Here is a 22020-nt window from a genome sequence, read left to right on the forward strand (position 1 = left end):
ATGCTCGGCTGAGTCAAGGCAGGAAGACTAGTGCAACTCAAATAAGGATCTGATATTTAGGTTGCCCTCTCTGTGTCTGTCACATCTTCCCACTGGTTTGAAACTGGTACACGTGGGTGGAATTTAAGGTCAAGGTAAGTCTAAATTGAGATAGGTGGGCTCTCCTAAATGCCACTGTCATTCAAGACTGTTTTTACTGAGTAAATGACTAAGACTTTTACTTTTGAGTGGGGTCTACTGGTTGGCTGTTGCTGAATAACATACAGAGAGCCCTTGTCAAGAAGACATTTCTCCAAATTGATCTAGAAGAGAGGGACCAGATATCGTAAATATGTTATGTATTTATCAGATGAAGATCTGAATGAATTCAGTGATACACAGTTTCACTGAGTCATATGGTTGACCTAAATTAAGTGTACTATGTAGGTCATTAAAGAGAATCTGCAAGGTAAAGCCTTATGAAGCAACAATTCAGAGATCTCCTTACGTAATTGTGCACGAAACAGTTAAATGAAAAGTAAAGTCAGTGAGTAAAGTTAAAGACTGCTGTGTTTAATGTAATATTATAAATTATACGGAATTCCCTTTAATGTTAGATTTAACAAATGCAAGTTGTTTAATGTAAAAGCTTCACCCCTATTAATCCCGCTTCATTGTGAGTACAATCTTGCTCAAATAAACAAAGGAAAAACCCATGATTTATCATATTATCTGTAATTAAGTTGCCAGCGAAACATGACATTGCAAACATCATCCTTCAGTATGATTTACAATAAGCCTCTTCAACTCTTATGTAATCATTTTCACTTTGCAACTTTTATGATGCAAAGATAATATTTTTTAAAATGCAAGAAAGAACGCTAATTAAATCTTAGACTGTCTGGCAGACTATTTGCATAGAATTTCATCATCACTCTGAAACGGCTATGAAAAAACTGTCTGCATTGGTCGAGTGCGGCTGTCAATCAAATAAATTGTGTGCGTCATTTCCGTTGTCAGGTGGCGCTGTCGCTGTGGAAAGATGCGATCAGCGAAGAGCGGAGGCTTTTCCTTAATTGCTCATTTCGGTAATAGAGGCTAAAAAAGCCTCTGTGGTGTCTGCTGTGTAAAACGAGAAGCGCCTCACATCTACCGCAGCGTTCACCGAAGAAATGTCCATGTTTTAAGGAGGCGACACAGATTTAACCCGGCGGTTTAGGCTCGAGGTAAGTGAGATGGTGACTACGTTGCTATCTAGCTTTTTGGCACGGCTAGCCAGCTGTAATGTTACCTACTTTGTTTAAATGGCCTGCCGCCTGCTCTGTAGCCTCGAGCTTGGCGTTAGCTCACATCGCTCGCCAGGAGCAACCATATTTAAACCTCTTGGGTACGCGAGAAGACACGTAAAGCAGCCGTATTTCAGCTAACAGCCGCTCAGTGTAGTTGTCACCGAAATACTAACTCCTTGTTGTGCTGTGTGCCCCCTTTGTGTAGTCGGTAGATCCGTATTTAGCCGAGTAAATCGATCATATTCGCTGCCGTACTAAGTTTGTATGCGTGCCTAACATTGGTTTTATGTCGCTGTCGGTAAGTGTACAATGTAAAAATAACTTGCCTTGTGGTGTTTAAGCAATTGCCGCAATCAAGCATTCATTTATTCGCGCTTTGCAGTCTGGTTTAGATGCGTGTACCTAAACGTTTGAGATCGTTCAGGTAGTTTTTGTTCAAAGAGATCTATAGAAGAGCCAGACATCAGCGTCTGGCTGCTGGAGTACTGAGCTGCCTGTAGAGTGAATTTGTCCAAGTTGCAAAGCATAACGTCAGCGCTTTACGCTACGACCCGTCTCGTTTACAGTGCTTGCTGCCAGGACTGAACGGTGTCCAGTCCAGACCTTGTGGTTGCAAAATGGCACCAAACGACGTGTGCGTGTGCGCGTTTGTAGTTATTTTTGTCAGGTGATTTGCAATGTGACCTTGTGTCCACGACGTTGGTGTATGGTCAAGGGCGTTGTTTTTGCCAGAATCTAGTCGGCTGCATCTAGGAGCAGGGGCAGCGTGTGAACGGATATCAGTAGCATTGCATTTAAGCATAAGGACTGGAGATCTGACCTTGGAGTTACTTTGTCTGTAACTGGCTTTGCATCTGTGCATGTGTTATAGCATACCTTTCTGCACGGTTTTACTTTGTAATGTTTACTACCGAAGTGCCATTTTGCTTTTTCTCCATCTCTGTACTACCTTGCTATCGCAGTTCAGCTTTTCTTGCAGGCCAGACAAGTGGCTTGGAGTCTGGGTGGGTGGATCTTGAGACACCTACGTGGTTGTTTTGTTCTGATACTATTTAAGGAGCCCACATTTCTCGTGGGCACTGGCAGCGTGTCTCTCCTCCTTTTGTGTGATATGATTCAGAGGTTTTATCTGTTCTTGTCCTCCATCTGATACAGGCAGAGGCAGCCTTGCTTACTAGATCATAGGCTGTGCAGAGAGGCACAGCAGTGTCAGAAAAGGAACCGTGTGTTGTCATCACGCTGAAGTAATTTAGGTCAGTGTGGATAAATTGGTTAAATTGACCTTTGCTTTCTTTGATGACTCAGGTTGGCTCCACAGTACTGCAGCTAGTTTTTAGTAAGTACATGAATAGCTTTGGGTTCATTTGTGTGTTGTATCTGCCTATGAGTCATTTTAGTGTTGTAGTTCAAGGTGCATAAGCATTTCGGCTTATTCGGTTGGAAGAGAGAGTTGTTCCATGTACTTATTTAACTCTTGCACTCATCCACAATTTAGTTTATTTTCTGGAAACGCTGGAAGCCCCGTGTACACGGTTCGTTCTGTTAGCTTCTTTGGCGGCTGCCTGAAAAATTAATTTCCTGCCCACAAGTCTCATAAATTGTAATGCCTAATTATCTGTTGCTTTGTGTCCTCTAGTGTAAGATGCTTTCTTACTACTGGCAGCATGACTTGGTGTCACTCTGGCTTGTGCCATAAATGCAGTCAGAAAACCTCAGCTCATCAGACTCAGTGGGTGATGACTAGTGGAGATGGAGACAGATGGGCGAGAGACATGATGATGACACTGTCTGCTGTCTGGGATCACAAAAAGCCTCATGGAAGTGAGAATTCATACCAGCTCTACTGACTGCCAACTGTCCTGCCTCCTCTCTGCCCAAAAAAAAAAAATTACTAACTGGCAGTGGTGCACGATTAGTTTTGAAACAGGAAGATGGGCAGGTTCATTAAAAAGAATTTTCTGGAGTTTGTCGGATGCAAGATTGAGATATTCTAAAGCTTTTTGGGTCTCCATCAAACTTTAAAAGATGTTGTATAATATAAGGTTTTTGTGTGTGGGGAATCTCTGCTGTGGCTCAAATATGCATACTACTTATCAGTGACATTTAACGTAGAGATGCGACACTCAGATATATCGCTTGTATGTGGACATTTTGTGTGAGCTTTTCTATCTCTAAGCTGCACCTGCCAGAGGCTTGTGCAGACTCTTATCGGTGTCATCGCTTAGACTTTTAAGGCTCTCTGGACGACAGCTGGGTGAATCATTCCTCTCGGTTCAGGGCACTACTTCCCTGTTATGGGAAACGGATGGGGTTTCATTACATAGGAACTCTGTATCAGTAAACAAAACATGCTGCATACCTCTTGCTCTCTGAATTCTGGGAGGCAGATCAGATCTGCTGTGTCAGTTAACGTAGTTTGTGCAATGATGTGTCACACTCTCTCTGCTTTTTCTGGCATGTGAATAAAGTTCCTATCAGGACACTTTATTTTATTTATTTTCCCCCTCTGTAGTTAGAATATATCCGTTCAGATAGTCCTGGCTGTACAACAGATTTAGAGCGGAAGGATTTTCTGAATCAAGTCCACTGCAGCAGGAAAAGCTAAAGATTAAAGTATTAATCGGAAAAGCTTCCATTTTAAACAGTATTGTGCAAGTGGCTCTAATTTATGTGAAAGTGCTAGCTGTTTAAATTGCAGATTTTGGCACATTAACATAGGCTGTTGGAGATTGAATCTGAGGTGTTACCCTTGCCACGAGCAGCTATTAGTCGGAATGGTGCTGTAATGGCCTCGCATTGACACTGAGGTGTCGGTAACTGAGTGTGGAATATTTAAAGGTGGAGGTGCTACAAAGCCTTCCCCATTGTTCTTTCTACCACAGTCTGCAGAACTATTGCTAAGTTTATAGTAGATATGTTAAACATGTATCACTAGTTTTAAAAATACAGACTTGATTATAGATGAGTAGTACATGACCTCTGTTCAATTTGCTTTGTTTTTTTGGTTTTTTTCCCCCCCAGTCAGATGCATGCACTTTCCCTTTAACCTGACGGTCTTTATCTGATGTGCTAATCAGATTTATTCCCCTGTAGAGCTCCAGTATGTCTAAGCGGCGCTCGTCGGAGAGGGGGGCTGGTGAGACATCAGGCAGAGCCAGCAAGCTGCAGAGTCCCGGGATATCCGGTAGTAATGCCAAGAGAGCTGGGCCCTTTATTCTTGGTAAGGACACTAGTAGTGTTTGCTCAGTTCTGAAAAAGGTTGAAATGTTGGCTGGATGAAATTTCACCTAGTGTGCATTGTAAATATGCTTCACATGAATACAGGAAATAGGGGGGTGTCTGTCTGTGTATGAAGGGCCTAAGACAAGAATTTGAAGAATTTTTGCAGATCGTCATGACATTGACTAGAAAGGTCTTAGTCTGTTTGAGCAACTTTATTTCCTCCCATTGAAAAAACAATTTCTTTCCTATACTATAAAATGTACATTGGACACAACTCTTCCACTCTTTGCAATACAGACTTCCAAAGAAAACATTACACTTGAGGTGTTAATGGGTAAATGCAGCCTTTAATGAGTGGCAGTGAGAGCACACACACTTGAGCATGTAGCCTTTTGGTCATGCAGCTGTTCCCTTTCGTGTCCTTGCAGGGCCTCGCCTGGGCAACTCACCAGTGCCGAGCATAGTGCAGTGTCTGGCCAGAAAAGACGGCACAGATGACTTCTATCAACTCAAAGTAAGCCTGTCTGGGTAGAAATGTTGTTGTTTTGTGGTGTTTTGAGTTTCTTTCTTACAAACATATGACTCAATTAAGATTGGGCATCTTGTTCAAAACAAAGCTACGTCACCTGTAGACACCTGAACTTTTGACCTTCCTTTTGTTGCTGTTCATTTTATTGCCCTGTTTAAGTCTAGCAGTCAGTTTACTGGGACTGTTCGATGTTTGTTAAACAAGTGGGGAGCTTTACAGTTGAGTGGAATGAGGGTTTGCGCCACCTGTAATGTCAACTTTTAAACCTCACAACCCTCCGTCATACGTATGACACAGAGCTTGTTTACTTCATTGACCTGAGTCCAGCTCGACCCTGTTTACTCCAGAACTTGGTGACTTAAGTCATTAAATGTTTTGTTTTAGGACTGAAGAGTAAGCAATTAAAGTGCGCCTTTTTTGGGGGGGCGGGAACGCTATCTGTGCCTTTAGCCCTTTTCTATTAGTACCTACTCAGATGACTCGCCATAGTTTTCCGGGTTTTCCATTAGGTCATAGTACCTCGTACCAGGGACTAAAGTAGTACCTGCTCAGCCAGGGTGCCAAAGTGATCAGAGGAGGTGGAAAAAATGTGACGCTGTCACCAATTGGCTGATCAGTGGTGTCGCTCGATGAGTCATGAAAGCATCTCGTTCACGAAAATCAAAACCACCTTTTTAAACCTGGAAATCGGGGAAAAGGTTACAAAAAACATTTTGTGATCCCAGAGTCTGACGAGAAGCCACAGACCAAGCAGCAGATATATAGTTGCTTCGACGTCCATCTAGTAACGTTGGTATCGCATAGCGTCACGGGACACTTGGCTGTGTTGCTATAATGACGACCACACACATTAGGTGCTACTCGAAAGGAATGGGAAAAACCTGTCGGGTTGATCCGAGTAAATGCTAATGGAAAAGGGGCTTTTATAAACTCTTGTCTTGGGGCCTAATGTCTGCTCTGTGTGTGGTTACTGCAGATTTTGACGCTGGAGGAACGAGTAGACTCTGCCAAGGAGACACAAGAGGAGAGGCAGGGGAAGATGCTGCTGCACACCGAATACTCACTTCTTTCTCTGCTGCACAACCAAGATGGTGTGGTCCACCACCATGGCCTCTTTCAGGTAGGCTGAGACTTGAGTTGAGTTGCTTTTTGCTTTTGTCAGTGTGGAGGGATAAAATGTTTCTTAGTTAATGTTAGGAATATAAAGTTTTTTTTGTTGTCTTTTTGTTTGTATGTTTTTCAGTCAATATTTGCTTTAACTGTTGTGCAAATAAGATATGCTAATGGCATCAACCTGTGTCGTCTATTTTGAACCACTTATTGATTGGTCCTTATTTGGCATCTAGTTATGGCTGAATTTGTCCTCATTGTAAAGAGGTCTAAGAATTTAAAACGCTTTATTGATTTATCTACAGTGAAGTTTGTTTGGCTGGCAAAGAAGTGTCTAATATCCAAAACTATGAAAACTTTCTGCCAAAATGTTATTTTAAACATTGCACTGGCCTAGAACCTCACAAGCTGTGCATTAGTCAGCACTAGGTCGGCAGGCATTCTATATGTGGAGAGGTTTCTATCACTTTCTATTCATTTTAGAATATGGTTTCATTATGCAAGTACAAGTAACGGCATGCACTTATCAGCTCAGTGGCAGCAGTAAGCTTGTCAGCCAGCTGTTATTCTCTTATCCAAGTGGTTTCAAAAGAGAAGTGGGAGTGCCATTAAAACTATATTTATCTGCAGTCATCTTCTGTTTACACTCACATTTATTCATAATGACCCCCACCGCCCACCTACCTTTTCACCTGTCTTCCCGTCGGCGTCCTCTTAACGTTGTTATTGTTAAATCTCTGTCTCCGTTTCCTCTTGTCTCTCTTTCACATCCTGTCTCTTTCATTCTGCCTGTGTTCTCAGAATAGCTGCATTGAGCCATGCACTCTGATTCATTTAGGCTTGTGATATTGATTGGATTATTATAGTGCATCTGTGCTGTGAGAGGCTGGGTTTAATGTACTGTTTAAGAGGTGCTGACTGAATCTTAAAAAAAAAAAAAAAAAAAAAGACAATCTGATACAAAAATCAATAAAGTGGTGTCTCTGCTAGGTGGTGCTGGAAGATGGAATCGCCTATGCTGGTCTATAGCACCCAGTGTTTCAGGGTAGATGTTGTCTTTATCTTGGGTACAGGCAGGCTGTTAATGGCTCCTGCGCTGCAATCTTTATTTCCAATCAATCTGTTAAATCTATTTGATCAGCTGATAGCAGAAAGCCCTTTTGTTTGCATGTGGTTTTGTTACCCCTTTTTGACTGGATATGCTGCATATTAAACGCATTACCTTTTTATTCTCCAGGATCGAGCCTATGAGATTGTGGAGGACACGGATGCTAACAAAATGCGCAAGATGAAAAAGCGTCTCTGCCTCGTGCTGGACTGCTTGTGTGCACATGACTTTAGTGACAAGACGGCAGATCTAATAAATCTCCAGCATTATGTCATAAAGGAGAAGCGCTTGAGTGAGCGGGAAGCCATTGTCATCTTCTATGATGTGGTGCGTGTGGTGGAGGCTCTTCACAAGGTAAATCTAAACGGATTGTGCTCGACTCATCGAAGAGCATTGTAAAGAATATTTCCCGTTGCACCACTCCAGTGTGTCTAAATGAAACTATGATTGTGCAATTTTCTGAGCAAACAGTTTGGATACTGCAATGTTTTGTCAACTGTTTAGAAAATACTTTTTTTTTCTCTCTTCCCCCCCCCCCCCCCCCCCCCCCCCCTTCTATCATCATTTCTGATTACCGTATTTTCACGACCATAAGGCGCACTATGCTAAAAGGCGCAGTCTCAGTTATGTGTGCCCTTACTGTATTTAACACACACATAAGGCGCACTGGACCATAGGGCGCATACAAGTACCGTATGCGTATTTAAAAATAAAGCGGGAGCAAACGTGAATTCGGTACCTTACTCACATTTCTATTGCCGGTAATCGTCATCATCAACAACACACAAGCATACAAGTGTGCGTATTTAAAAATAAAGCAGGAGCAAAACAAAGTTTGGTACTCACATTTTTATCATCAATTAAACCCATCGAAGTCCTCATCCTCTGTGTCTGAATTGAACAGCTGCGCTAAATCTCCATCAAACATGCCAGGTTCACTGTCTTCACCGTCAGAGTCACTTTCCGTGCCGTGCGGCTCCTCGGAAACGATGCCGGCTTTTGCGAAAGCTCGAACAACAGTGCCAGCAGACATGTTAGCCCAAGCATCTACAATCCATTGGCAAATTGTGGCGTAACTCGCCCGGCGCTGCCTTCCACTCTTAGTGAAACTGTGGTCTCCACCGGTCATCCATCGCTCCCAGGCCGCTCGCAGCCTTACTTTGAACGGGCGGTTCACACCGATGTCCAGCGGTTGGAGTTCCTTTGTCAGGCCTCCCGGAATGACAGCAAGCTCACAGTTCATTTGCTTCACAAGTTTTTTCACATCGGCTGTGAGATGGGCACGCATAGAGTCACAGATCAACAGCGATGGTGATGCGTGGAAAAAACCACCTGGTCTCCTTACATACACCTCCCTCAGCCACTCTTTCATCATTTCCTCATCCATCCAGCCCTTTTCATTTGCCTTAATGATGATTTCTGCTGGAAACTTCTCTTTAGGCAAAGTCTTTCGCTTAAAAATCACCATAGGCGGCAGTTTCTGTCCATTAGCATGGCAGCCAAGCACAACAGTAAAAGAAGACTTTTCATACCCCGTTGTGCGTATCGCTACCGTGCTGGTCCCCTGCTTCTCCACAGTGTGACTCACCGGGATGTCAAAAGTGAGCGGGACCTCGTCCATGTTTGTGATGTGGCTGGGCTGGATGTTTTTGTCGCCGATGTGTTTGCTGCAGTAGGAGCGGAAGATGGCCAGCTTTTCCTTATAATCCGCTGGAAGTTGCTGCGCTATCGTAGTCCTGGTCCGGATGGAAAAATGGCACCGTTTCATAAAACGAAAGCACCAAGACGGACCTCCTTGGAAATGTTCAATGTTCATCTCTTCAGCTAGTGAAACTGCTTTTAGCCGAATGGTGACCGTCGAAACGCTTCTCCCGCTCGCTCTTTGCTCGATGATCCACCGCTCGAGTCTTTCCTCCAACTCGGGCCACCTCGCCTTATGTCCGCGGAAACTCAGCTGCGTTTTCTTGACCTGCCGGAGCTTGTTTTCCAGCTTCCTCCATTTGCGAACCATCGATTCGTTTATCTTAAATTCTCTCGCCGCTGCTCGATTTCCATGTTCCTCCGCGTAGCTGATGGCCTTCAGTTTAAACTGTGCTTCGTAAGCGTGTCTCTTTGCCATTTTCAGGGTTGTTAAAACAACGATGTCCTGCATAATGCACATACCTGTTCTTTTATACAGGTATGTGCGATTGTCCCGGTATATACGATCAACGCCCACACTTCACCCTTTAACGTTCTCATGGTGTTCTCTACTACGTCCTCCTTACAACACATAGGGCGCACTGCGCTATAGGGCGCGCCGCACTTTTTGAAGAAAATCTAAGACTTTTAAGTGCGCCTTATGGTCGTGAAAATACGGTACTCATTTCCCATGCTCCTGTGCCACTCCTAGAATAGATTGTTGTGATACGAATGATTCACAAAGCACAACATAACCTTTTTTTTTCTTTTTTTTTTTCCCCCCTACTTTTTCCTGCTTGCAGAAAAACATTGTTCACAGAGACCTCAAGCTGGGAAATATGGTGCTGAACAAGCGGTAAGATGTGCAGCTTTTATTTCAGCACGGCATGTTAGTTGGCCAGTAATTCCTCCCATTATAGTGGGTGAGTTACTTTAGTGTGCCAGGCTTCATTCTCTCGGCTCACATGTGCATTAGGTCTAAACTGGCTCCAGCAGCCTGCTTCCAGTGTATATCTGAACATCAGTACAACCAGAGGTCGTGTTCTTAGATTAAGGGCAACATCAGTATCAGGAAACGAAAGCCTCACCATTTTGTGCTTAACACTTCACCCATGTGTGTGACTTCCTATTGCTGGATTTGTATTTCTATATTTTTTTTTTTTTTCCTTTCTTAAAAATGAGAGGCAAACTGGGCACTGGTTATGCAGCATGCAGGACCTTAGGTGCACCTCAGGTCAGATTTGCCATGCAGAATGAAAAACTACTCATCTGTAAACCATTCAACTGTTTAGAAAAGTGTATTGAGGGGTAAAACTGCCCCCCCCCCCCCCCCCCCCCCCCCCCCCCCCACACACACACACACACACACACACACACACACACACACACACACACACACAATGGAAGTGCTATTTTTAGAGTTTAGACAATTGCAAAATGTTAAAGATGCATAAAGTTGTCTCAGAAAAAAGTTAAACATTAGGAGGACACAAAACCTCTTTAATTAAGGACTGAATGACTAAAGCTGACAGTGTTGTTCGGCCATGATCTGCAACTACTTGTACTGAGATGTCATGTACTTGGTTTATCTGCTTTATTGCACACTTTTTCATCTACTGCATCAGCACCCATAACAACCTGCAGTAGTAGTGATGAAACAATGTTTAGACCAGGGTAGGAGGGTGGTGGGGAGAGGAGCAGACGAGTGGAACACTCCGTCCCAGCTGGAGACAAAGGAGAGGCCTGCCAAAGGCCCATAGCTCAGAGCTGACTCACACCACCATGTACTGCACACACAGTCATCATTTATTTCATTATTTACACTACAATCCCTTTTCTGCATCTGTTGTCTGATCTATGCCCTTTTGTTATATCATTTTTTTTAATCCATCGTCCGTCCGTCCGTCCCCTCCCCATTTTAGGTTAATATTTTTATTTATATCTGTAGGTTGTCTTGTCTTTTTTTCCTCTTTGCAGTAGAGTCACCACTTGTATTTACAAACAATAGACTTCATAGCATACAAGTGCATCATACTTGTTGGTTGGCATGTTTCCTCATGACCCCACCCTGAGTACGTATGACTGTAATGTCAGTGTGCGATTTCAGTGCCAGCTGTTAACAGTATATTATGAATCTGTATTCAGGGTCACTATATTTAGATCTATAGGAATTCCTAATTTTAGATTCCATAGGCGTATGTGGATATGAACTACATAAATGTGTCTTTTTAAATTCTGTAAAAGCTGACAAACTCCTACTATAATCGATATAATAAAATGAAAATACAGTTGTATTAGACATGTAGTGGCTTTTGCATTGAAAACATTTTGTTACACAAAAACCTGGAACTTGGTAAGACCATTCAAATCAGTGGTTCCCATAATCTGCAAAATGAAAGTCTCTGAACAAGTTGCCCAGCGTGTAACCTCTTCTTGTCAGCTGGTGTATTATGATCAGAACATTGTGGGGAAGGAGAAGTCATGGGAGTTATTTAGGTTTCTGGTTTCCTGACTTGCCCTGGGTCACATGACCAGGAAGCAGAGATGATGTGGTCTCTCTTGCGTCCTCAGGGACCCTTGCCTCACGAAGCAAACATGCAATTTCATTTACCCAATCTCCGGTGCAAGAATAGAAGCCTGTGTCGTGATGCACACAGACAAAAGGACAGATCTCTCTATGAAGGAAGCTTTTATGTTGAGGGTCCTTGAAGCATTGCCCTCTGTTCCTTTGGCCTATCCTTGTGCAGATCACAAGGCTGCTGTGTGGTTACAGTGACTTGAATTACAAAAGCTGTTAAAGGGTATTGATAACATAAAATTCTGAAAATCAAATTGCGACTTTTTCATAGGAAGATTGGAGGATTTTAGTCAGAGCGTTTAGCCAGAATTGTCATGAGAATAGTGAATGAAAAACGAGGCAGGGTGTGAAAGTGAGAGAGAATAGGGGAAGCTGTTGACCTTAGGCTTTTTAGAAAGCGGATGTGGGTGAAGAGCATGATCCAAAGGACCCGAGCTAGTACACGATGGCTGCTTTTGTGTGCGAGTGCCCCCCCCCCCCCTTGGCGTGTTAGCCCTGGGAGTGATCGTGTGGGTTTGAAGTTGTTTGTGTACATATTTTAAACTTGAGCTTTATATATTCATTTAACAGCCCATCACCATGCAGGCTTAGTCATCGAAACAATTATTCTAAACCACAGGTTGACTCATGTTTGTCAAAGTGCAGCTTTGCTTTTTGCTTTTTTCCCCCCCTTCCCTCTCTGCTAAAGGAACATAGTGCACAGTCCCTCAGTTTGCTCATGGCAAATTTAACTGCACTGAATCAAAGTCTCATTGGAGAAATCCTAGTACTACCAGGGAAGCAAAGTTAATCAAACCTGTAAAAAGAGTGAGTCTCTGAAGCACCACTGTATCTGGACTGATGTTGTTCTCATAAAGGCTGTAGGCCAATAATAGCTAACACCATACCATCGGTGCTTATTTGTATTAAGTATATTAGCTTTATGCATGGTTTCAAAATTGAGATTTGGCTACAGTTTGTCTTTGATCCAAAGTGTTCTGCAGTTAAGCCCTGTTGCTCTGAGCATAAAGTTGTTGTTTTTGTTTTTTGTTTTTTTGTTAAGATGCCAATACTGCATGTAAAAGCTTTCAACAACTTTTGCAGAGCTTGAAGCCAACTTTATCATTTGTTGTATTTTTTATTTATTTAAATCAAGCCTTAGGGGCAAGACAAGTCTTTATTCCGTTAACTGAATGTGTTGTGTTAAGTCTGAACTGTGTTTTGAGCAAGATTGTTGAGAACATTAAAAAAAAAAACAACAAAAACCCCCCTATCAATGGGAATATTGTGTTCACCGTTTGATTGAAAGCATTAACAAGTTTGTTTTGCATGTCCTCACAGGACTCATCGAATCACCATCACAAACTTCTGCCTGGGAAAGCACCTGGTGAGTGAGGATGACCTTCTGAAAGACCAGAGAGGAAGTCCAGCTTACATCAGTCCGGATGTACTAAGTGGTGAGTGAGGGTTTCAGGCATGGATTGTTTTTTTGTTTTTGTTTTTTTTTGTTCTTTGACCAATTGTACCAACTATCAGAAGTGAAATGGGTTTGCTTAGTGTGGGTGAAACAAGTGTGCAGGGTTTTTTGTTTGTTTTTCCTTTTTTCCCTCCTCCCTCCAAATGCAGACTAGAAATGTCTGAGTAAAATTATGGAATCGTGATTCCTTCTCTGAAGCCAGATAGGAACTTTGTTTTTGTGTTGTTGGTTGTTTTTGGTTTCATAATGCTTAGCAGTCAGGTCTTGTGTTGGATTTTCCGGTTATTGAGCAACCCAGAGGTATGTTGCAATCCTGGACTGGCAAAAGCAAGAAATGGCCTTTTTGCTTTTATTTGAGTAATCGCAGTGATGTTGCATCCTACTGCTGTATGGTATGCATCTGCAAGGGGAAGCTACTTCTTTACTCTTGTTGCTCTGCTTTTTTGGCTTTTTTCCTTTTCCCCAGCTTGATGGTGCTTCTGTTAAAATTGCACACCCAAGTGCCACTATTAACGCCAATTCAAAAAGAACTTTAATTACTGATTTCCAATGCAAACTCTAGGACAGAAAACAAGAGAAGTATAATTTCAAGCGCAGTTCTTTCATGTCCAACCAGTCAAACTGTAGATAAAACCGCAGCGTGTATATCAGCATAACGTGACAGGCACACAATTAAACAGAGCTTCAGTGACTCATACAGTGATGACTCACTAGAGGGAAACTACTCCCATCTACCCTTTCCCCTCCCATCCCCTGCCTGTGTGTCACAAGCTTTAACATAATTGCCTGCTGCTGTTGCTGCCGACTCCCTGGCTCTAACAACAACACTGCCTATGGTCATGCACAGCCATGACACTCCACCCTCGCCAGCATCAGCTTCTCATTGTTGTTCTTCTGATTTAATGTCTCGTCTGGCTTTCAAAACATTTTTTTAAGGTGCTTCTATTGGAAGTTTCTTTGAAGTACAACAGATGTGGAGTATTTGCTTATACTGTTAATCATTAAACCTCGTGATTTGATGGCAATTTAACTTGCTGAACAGTTGGTTCCTCCTCACAGGGCAAAAACTGACATTGCACCAATTGTCAACCTGTTTTTCTGTTTGTCATGCATGCTAAATAGACCCTTATCCCCTCCTTCCTGCTTCCAGGTCGACCATATCGTGGAAAACCTAGTGACATGTGGGCGCTTGGTGTTGTTTTATTCACAATGCTGTATGGCCAGTTCCCCTTTTATGACAGCATGCCTCAAGAACTCTTCCGCAAGATCAAGGCTGCTGAGTACTCCATCCCAGAGTGAGCATTTATCTTTGTGGAGATTTAATTAAAGTGATCACATTAATATGACATTTTGCTCTGTTATTATTCTTTCATTCAAATTTGTTCTGAGATACAATCTTGCATTGTCTTTTGTTGTACTGCAGTAAAATCAAGGATTTAAATGCATTTGCTTTCGACAGCATTTTGATATTTATTTCAAACCTGACCTTGTAGAGGTTTTTGTTTTAGGTTTTTTTGCTTTAAAGAAAAATCTTGTCCTTTTCCCTTACACCACCATTTATAGGGATGGCCGTGTGTCAGAGAACACGGTGTGCCTAATCCGAAAGCTACTGGTGCTGGACCCTCAGGAAAGGCTGACTGCAGGAGAGGTGCTGGAGTCCCTCGGTGCCATCATTGCCTCATGGTAATTGCACCACCTGCTGGATGTTTGAGTGAATCAGATGTTTTGCATTTTGTTTGCAGAGAAACGAAAAAATTTGAATTGCACTGCTTTATTTGCACATTTCCTGGTATTGGCTATAAACCATTTGCAGACAGACAGTTCCTAACGATTAATGTGTTATGTTTAATCACAGGCAGTCAGTTTCAGCAATGAGTGGCCCTTTGCAGGTGGTTCCAGATATTGATGATCAGGTCAATCACCCGGAACAAGAGGTAAGATCTTGGAGGAAAATTACATTTAAACTTAATAATAATGGATTGGATTTATATAGCGCTTTTTAAGGCACCCAAAGCCAAAGACAATACCACTATTCATTCACTCTCACATTCACACACTGGTGGAGGCAAGCTACAGTTGTAGCCACAGCTGCCCTGGGGCAGACTGACAGAAGCGAGGCTGCCATATCGCGCCATCGGCCCCTCTGGCCAACACCAGTAGGCGGTAGGGTAAAGAGTCTTGCCCAAGGACACAACGACCAGGACAGAGAGCCCGGGGATCGAACCGGCGACCTTCCGGTTACAGATGCGATTCCCAACCCCCTGAGCCACGGTCGCCCTAGGATACACAACTCAAAGGATACATATGCAGCAGGAGCTACATACTGAAAGTGGGTCTTAACAACATTGTAGCCACAGACCATAGGGAATTTGGGTGACCCAAAAGTGATGAATCACTTCCAGTTTGGACACAGCCAAATTGAGCGTCCTTGATGCAACTATCAAAAGTTGAATATTAAATTTTAGTTACAAAAATCTCTTTACACAATGTTGACTTTTTGCTACCACACTAACTGCAGCATATTGAACTGGATGCTTTCTTTCCTCAGGCCAAGGTGATAGAAGAGTCTTCGCAGTACGAGTTTGAGAACTACATGCGGCAGCAGCTGCTGCTAGCTGAAGAGAAGAACACTATCCATGAAGCCAAGAGCTTTCTCACAAACCGTCAGTTTGGCAGCATCCCACCTGTAAGGCGTCTTGGACACGATGCTCAGCCTGTCAGCCCACTAGATGCTGCCATCTTGGCACAACGTTTTCTGCGGAAGTAATCCCTCAATGACCAATTCTGGACTCTGGCCTCCCAGGAAGTAAAGAAACCTGCAGAGTCTAGAGAGGACTGGTGTAAACCCATTCCCCTCACCCCCCTCACCCACAAAATTGAACTTGCATACAGGAGGCCTGAGCTGATGTACAGACGGCCTTGTATGTAGGTGGGGTTTTGGCAGTCTAGGTGGAACAGATAGAAAGTGGGTACCAGAACAAACTGCCAACCCAGAACTTCACTTCTCCTGTCTGAATCCTCTTGTGAAACATGGCAAGGCCTGCAGGAAGATCTGAACCAAAGGTTCCTGTCTTCAAGTCGCCCACAGTCAGATCTCACTGTGCAGCAGACGTGATTGCATAGTTTCACACGGCCCCAACACAAGGCTCTGCCTGGAGTGTTGAAGAAACTATCAACCCTGTGTTCCTCCTCTGTCGAGGATGCCCTACTGTAACACTTCCCTTCCCAACCAATTCTGGATCCCCTGAGCAATACAGGACCAGAATCATGTAGCAACCCCCTTTCTTCCTAGTGGTAATGGTATTGCCTCAAGTCGGATCACTTGATCACAGATGTCACTTCTGTATACCTCCATTCCAACCTCCTCTCCTCACTCCTTCCTCTCAGTCTGTTTTCCTGTAATGTTCCTGTCTGTAACTCTGACTTCAAATCAATCTACCTCTCTGTCTCTCTTCTGTTGGTAAACCATGCTCACTGTTCTGAGACAAGGGATTGTAACAATTGAATCTTGATGCCACCAGTGACATAGCATTAATGTTTTCTGTCAGTGATAATGCTTTGAAACCTTGTCAGTGGTTTCAAAAATTCAAATAAGCTTTTTTAAATCATAATTAAGTAGCATTTATCCCTATATTTGCATTGAAGAAAGAACTGAAGATCAAAGTATGTACAAGCATCCTTTGGTATTTGCAGAATGCATTGTCTCCCGCTTTTGCTCATCCCTGTGGAAATCTATTTTTAGCATCTAGGCAGCTAGTGTGAGGTACCTGGAAGTTACAATGCCAAGAACTGAATGGGGGAAAAACTGTTGGCTCCTCCCTGCCAAGGCATATTGATAACGCTTCCACAGTGCCAGTATAGTGACGATCGGGCACTGTCTTGTTTCTATTGCCAAAAATCTTGCCTTAAAGTGCCCCTATTATCCTTTGTAGGTTTCCCTGTCCTTTTAGTCTTGCATGACTATTTCCATACATGTGAAATGTCTGAAAAGTTGGAGCCAAGTGCAGTTCAAGGGGAATTATTTGCAACTGTGGAAAATGGTGCTGATGAAATGCCTGAAACTCCTTGCTTATATTCCTCTTTCCCCCCCCTCATCTGCATTACTATGTAACACACTGCCATTGTGGCAAAGGTTTGGCATGACCTCAAAGGTCGAGCAGCTGTCTCAGCTACATGCAGACGCAGCCAGCTGCCTCAGTCATTACTTCCTTGCCAGAGTCGCTCCTGCTAACTAAAATGTCACAGCTATAAGCAAAGCACAACAAAAGTTCAGTTGTTCGCTGCAAGCGTGAAAACCGCTTTCTTTGTGTACTCCAGCATCTGAAGAAATTTGAACTTTTCTTCTTAATATTCACGCAGCCATAACGGTTAGGAAGTCGTTTATGTGTTTGGTGTTGGCATGGTGCCCGGCTAACTGTACTTTCCATTTTCTTCTCTTGGGCTCTGGTCATACTAAACTGTATTTTAATGCAGCTGTTTTCCCACTAAACATGTTGTCATGTGAACATGTTTCTGTTGCCACAAAATGGACTGAGTATAAATGGTGTCACAAACACAACCCCCGTGTGTAAATGAGCTGTCACTTTAAAGCCGTTTTCTGACCCCTGCTGCTCTGTACTACAGTTTCTATAACCGCAATGTCATCTGACCAAAATCCCCTTTACCCAAGTTAGGCATGCATGTGATGGTTGCAAATACTTTTTCCAAGCTTTCACGGAAAAGAAGCAAAAATGTGGCTAAAGCTTTGTTACCACTCAGAACAGGCATTTGTCAAGCCAACTGACCAATGAGCAGGCTTAAGGAAAGGGGGCAAAAAAGGGGTTTCAGTGTAAGTAATGTACAGTGTGAAATTTACCAACCCATCCCACACTCATGCATGTGTGCGTGTGTGTGGACCATGTAAACCTGTTCTGTGGGCACTCCCTCTTTAAGGCCTGTAAATAAGTCTAATAGGGGCACTTTAAATTTACTTTTAGCCAAGGAAACCGGTACCCACAGGCTCATTCAGAATCAAATGGCTTCCAGGTATTTAACTTCCCTGTTTCTCTTTATAAAGACGGATTTGGGATAAGTGTTTCAGTATGAATGTGAATGTTTGACGTGTCCATGAGTGCATGTTGTCTTTCGGGCCAGGCGAAATGATGGTCTGAGGCTGTTAACTGTCTCAGACCCTTTAAGCTATCCTCCAATCATTGTGTTCTGTTATCTGGCCTGCCTCAGTGGCAGACACTGTGAAAACTAGTGCAGGCTTTGCTAAAACCGGGCTTGACTGAATGTTTTAGGGGATGACATTAATGCTTTAAGATTGGAAATGATCACATATCTGTTGCCATTCTCAGGCCTCTCTCTTGTACATGCTTGTATTATCTTATGGCGTAGGCTCCTGGCTGGTAATGAATACTATAAGTCATAGAAAAATTCAAATACAGACTCAGATTTTAAGTTTAGTTGCTGGGTTTTCTTGGCATTCTTAAGTGTTTCTTCAAACCATGGCAAAGCTACTAACCAGTGACTGTTAGGCATTTGTGCACTGCAACTTGCCTTTGCATATTGGTACCTGCTTTCTAGGCTTATTTATATTCAAACTGATTGCATGAACTTAGGCTCTTGAATACTTTCAAATCTTTACTACTTCCCCTTGTAATTTCATACTTTTATTCACTTGTGTAGACTTTCTCCCAAATGCCTCCACTGGAGCTTGCATCACAGACATTGATTATAGATGGTCCCAAAAAAATTAAGTGACATTTCAGACAGTGTCACTTAACTTTGGGTCTGTTTCATTGATTTAGACCAGTGAAGCAGACCCCACATCTTTGCTTTAAGCGTCAGCTCCAACAGTGGTTCTGCTTTAACCCTGTTATTTTGATCCTTTTCTGCCCGTTCATGAAATGGTAGCATTTCTATTTTGTTTCCATTCTTTGTATTACTAAGTCTTTCTTTCCATTTTGCCATAATGTCTGTGATCACCTTAAGCTACACTAATGAGACTGACTTTTGCATAGTTCTATTTTTTAAAGAAAACAAAATGATACTTGCATGTTTTCCTTATTTTATAGGAGGGGTTGTTTTGTAGTGTTTTGTTTTTTTCCTTTTCTTATATTTACCCCCCCAAAAAACTCCCTACACTTGCTGGTCAGTATGTAAATAATGCACCATCATGACTGCCCCAGTCATTGTATCTATTCCACCCCAATGAGATACCAGCTCTGCTTCAACACATGGGATTGATGTGTGCTTTAGCTCACGTTGGCCTTCAAGTACCACATCTGGAGGCTGAAATGTGTAAAGACAGCTGTTGGCTTTCTCCCACCTCAATGTGAATTCCATGGGTTATACAGCAGTATTGTAGTAGTAATAGCATAGGTTCAGTAGTGGCTGTGGGGGTTTTCTTAGCACCATAACTACTGCTGGATTTTTACATTGATACTGTGGAAAGTGTCTTAACACCATCTCCAGTGACACGTCTACAGTTTAGTAACTCAAGAGTTGATGTTATGTCCCCTGAATCAGTGTTTCACTTTCTAGCTAGTGGTTTTTACCACATTCAATGTGTTTTACAGAGTTGTATTGGTAGATTGCATTGTGGACTGAAAGCATGGAAATTGTGAGAGAACTCTGTGTAAAAACACGTGATTATTGCAGGATATTTGGATTTGCCAGTAAAACAAGTTGTAGATGATTGGGTTCCAAAAAAATCTCAATCTAAATTGAAAATCAACCTCCCCAACTGAAAGTAAAAATTTTATACATTTTTTTTTTTTTTTTTTTTTTTTTCCCCTCAAATTTAATTTTACCCTAGTTTTAAAGTTGTCAGTATATAACTGATGTATAGCTGACTGTTTCAACTGGAAACTTGGTGTAGGATGTGTGGCGTAGTTTAAACCCAATGGGAAAATGTGTTGTAAGCTGCTTGGTTGGACATGGGCATCTAAATACAGAAAACTGCGTAATTGTACAGATGAGAACGCGTTTGTATAAAAACATATTTTTCTACTTCATCAGATCTCTACATGCATGTCAGCAATAAACTTTGATATGGAAACATCCAGCTGTCTCATTCTTTCCCACTAGGTGGAGCAGTTAAAACAAAAACAAGACTGCAGTAGGGGGATTGTATTCTAAGTAGACCCATAAAAAGACTACCTCTCCTATATATTCTACCAGATTTGGACAAAAGAAATCTATAGAAAACTTGTACAACTGTTAGACGTCTCTAGATGTGCGGTTTCAGTGCGCCACCCGTGTTATAAATGACTCCCTTTGTACTGTCTCACTCTTGCAGTGACTGTGGTTTTGGACCACACTGAGGTAGGCTTTCTCAGAAAGGAAGCCTCCTGCTGGCTCTGACAGCATTACAGTACCCTGTGGGGCTGGTCTTCCACCTCACCTCATGTCACACCCTCATGTCACTCAGGCCAAAAATGCTACACATGGAAAGCCTATTTTAAGCAGACCATAGACTCATTAAATGTGATACTGACAAAAGTTACTTTTTTTTCCTTTTTTTTTTTTTTTTTTTTTTGTTATGTAATGTATACTTAACCTACATTTTACAGGAATGACTTTTACAGCAGGCCGTTTGTTGTGGAGTTTACATGTGTTCTCTGGATGCTCGGGCTTCCTTCCACAGTCCAAAGACATGTACAGGACTAAGTTAATTGGCAATTATAAATTAACCACAGGTGTGAGTGAGAGTGGTTGTCTAAATATTAGTCCGCTGACAGGTTGGCAAGCTGTCAAAGGTATATCTCTCACCCTGTGATCGCTGGGATTGTGTTCAGCAGCCAAAACCCAGAACTTGATAATGGTTTGGAATTTGTTTTATTCTAATGGTCTTAAAAACTCAACAAGTAGTGAGCAAGGACACAAATGCTGTGCTGACTCATTGACAAGAATGCCTAAGCTTTAACCTTTCCAATATTTGTTGTCTTTTAGTACATTCACAGAACGTCAGGATGGAAAAGTCCAGAACCTTTAAGGGACTAAGCTCTGCTGATTTTTATTCCCTGTAAGCTACAAGCAGCTGGCCTTGAGGATGGCCCATAGATTCATGTGTCACAAACAGGTGTGCGTTAAAGACAACATCAGACATCTGCAATGTTCTTGCTTAATTACCTTGGAGAGCATTATGTATCTGATTCCTCTAGAAAAGTGCAAGAGTGGGGTTATGCAGCTGGATGTGGATAGCAAAGGGTAAGAGAGTATCCACATTTCCAGATGTGTGAATGTTGCAGTGTTGTCATAACTTTCTGTCTGTTTTAGTGGTAGCAGTAAATTTAAGTGTTTTGGAAATAACTGATTTAAGTTCCCAGCTGCATCAGCATTGTAGTCATTACTGTTTGTCTTGTAGGGACTGTGAATGTGTCTCTATCAAGCACTGACTCTTTATGGCTTCTCCGGGCAAGACACTTAAGCAAAACACACTAAAGAAAACAAAAATGTAGCATTGGAATTAAAACAAAACATGATTTTAAACCATAAATGCATCAAAGCTCATGGAATGCTGAATATGTGCCTCTACTTCATGGCCCAGTCCATATCTGCTATTGTTGCAAAGGCAAAATGATCTCTGACTCGCTCTCCTAGGAACTGAACAAGTAAGGTAAATATGTGTAAGATGACTACAACGGATAGTCCAGGACAGAGCTGGCCCTCTTGACCAGTTCGTTGGTTTGGCTTGTATGTGGGGTGGGATATATTAGGGAGCAAGTAAATATTTTGTCCTTAAAGCATCATCAGAACTGCAGCTCTTTGTCCTCAGTGGTCAGTAACTATCTGGAAGCTTAGAAAGGAACAGTGGTGAACTAGCAACGGGGTCATGGGAAGTCACTGATACACTTGGGGAGCAACAGACAAGCTACTGTAGCTCAGATTCCTGAAAAATGTAATGCTGTTTCTAATAGAAAGGTGTCAAAATACACAGTGCATCAGTTTGTTGCGTACAAAGCTCCAGACCAGTCGGGGTGTTTGTGCTGACCCCTGTCTACCGTCAAAAGCAGCAACAATGAGCATGCAAGCATGGAGCAATGGAAGAACATGGCCTGCTCTTATGAATCATGTTTTCTT

General features: G+C 42.4%; 1 protein-coding gene across 2 annotated transcripts; it reads left to right on the top strand.

Moving 5' to 3' along the window:
* The first annotated feature begins 995 nt into the window (after positions 1–995).
* Positions 996–20000, top strand: stk40 (serine/threonine kinase 40). Of its 2 annotated transcripts, XM_024804153.2 has the most exons (12): positions 996–1205; positions 2905–3089; positions 4362–4488; positions 4919–5004; positions 5996–6139; positions 7367–7591; positions 9721–9773; positions 12816–12931; positions 14102–14246; positions 14515–14634; positions 14807–14885; positions 15500–20000. In XM_024804153.2, the coding sequence occupies exons 2-12, from the start codon at positions 3084–3086 to the stop codon at positions 15716–15718; spliced, it is 1320 nt and encodes a 439-aa protein (XP_024659921.1). In that variant the 5' UTR covers positions 996–1205; positions 2905–3083; the 3' UTR covers positions 15719–20000. The 2 variants fall into 2 exon arrangements, with proteins under 2 accessions (XP_024659921.1, XP_024659922.1); XM_024804154.2 differs by lacking the exon at positions 2905–3089.
* Positions 20001–22020: the final 2020 nt, after the last annotated feature.

The sequence above is a fragment of the Maylandia zebra genome, linkage group LG11, assembly GCF_041146795.1.
Source record: "Maylandia zebra isolate NMK-2024a linkage group LG11, Mzebra_GT3a, whole genome shotgun sequence".
Taxonomy (NCBI): domain Eukaryota; kingdom Metazoa; phylum Chordata; class Actinopteri; order Cichliformes; family Cichlidae; genus Maylandia; species Maylandia zebra.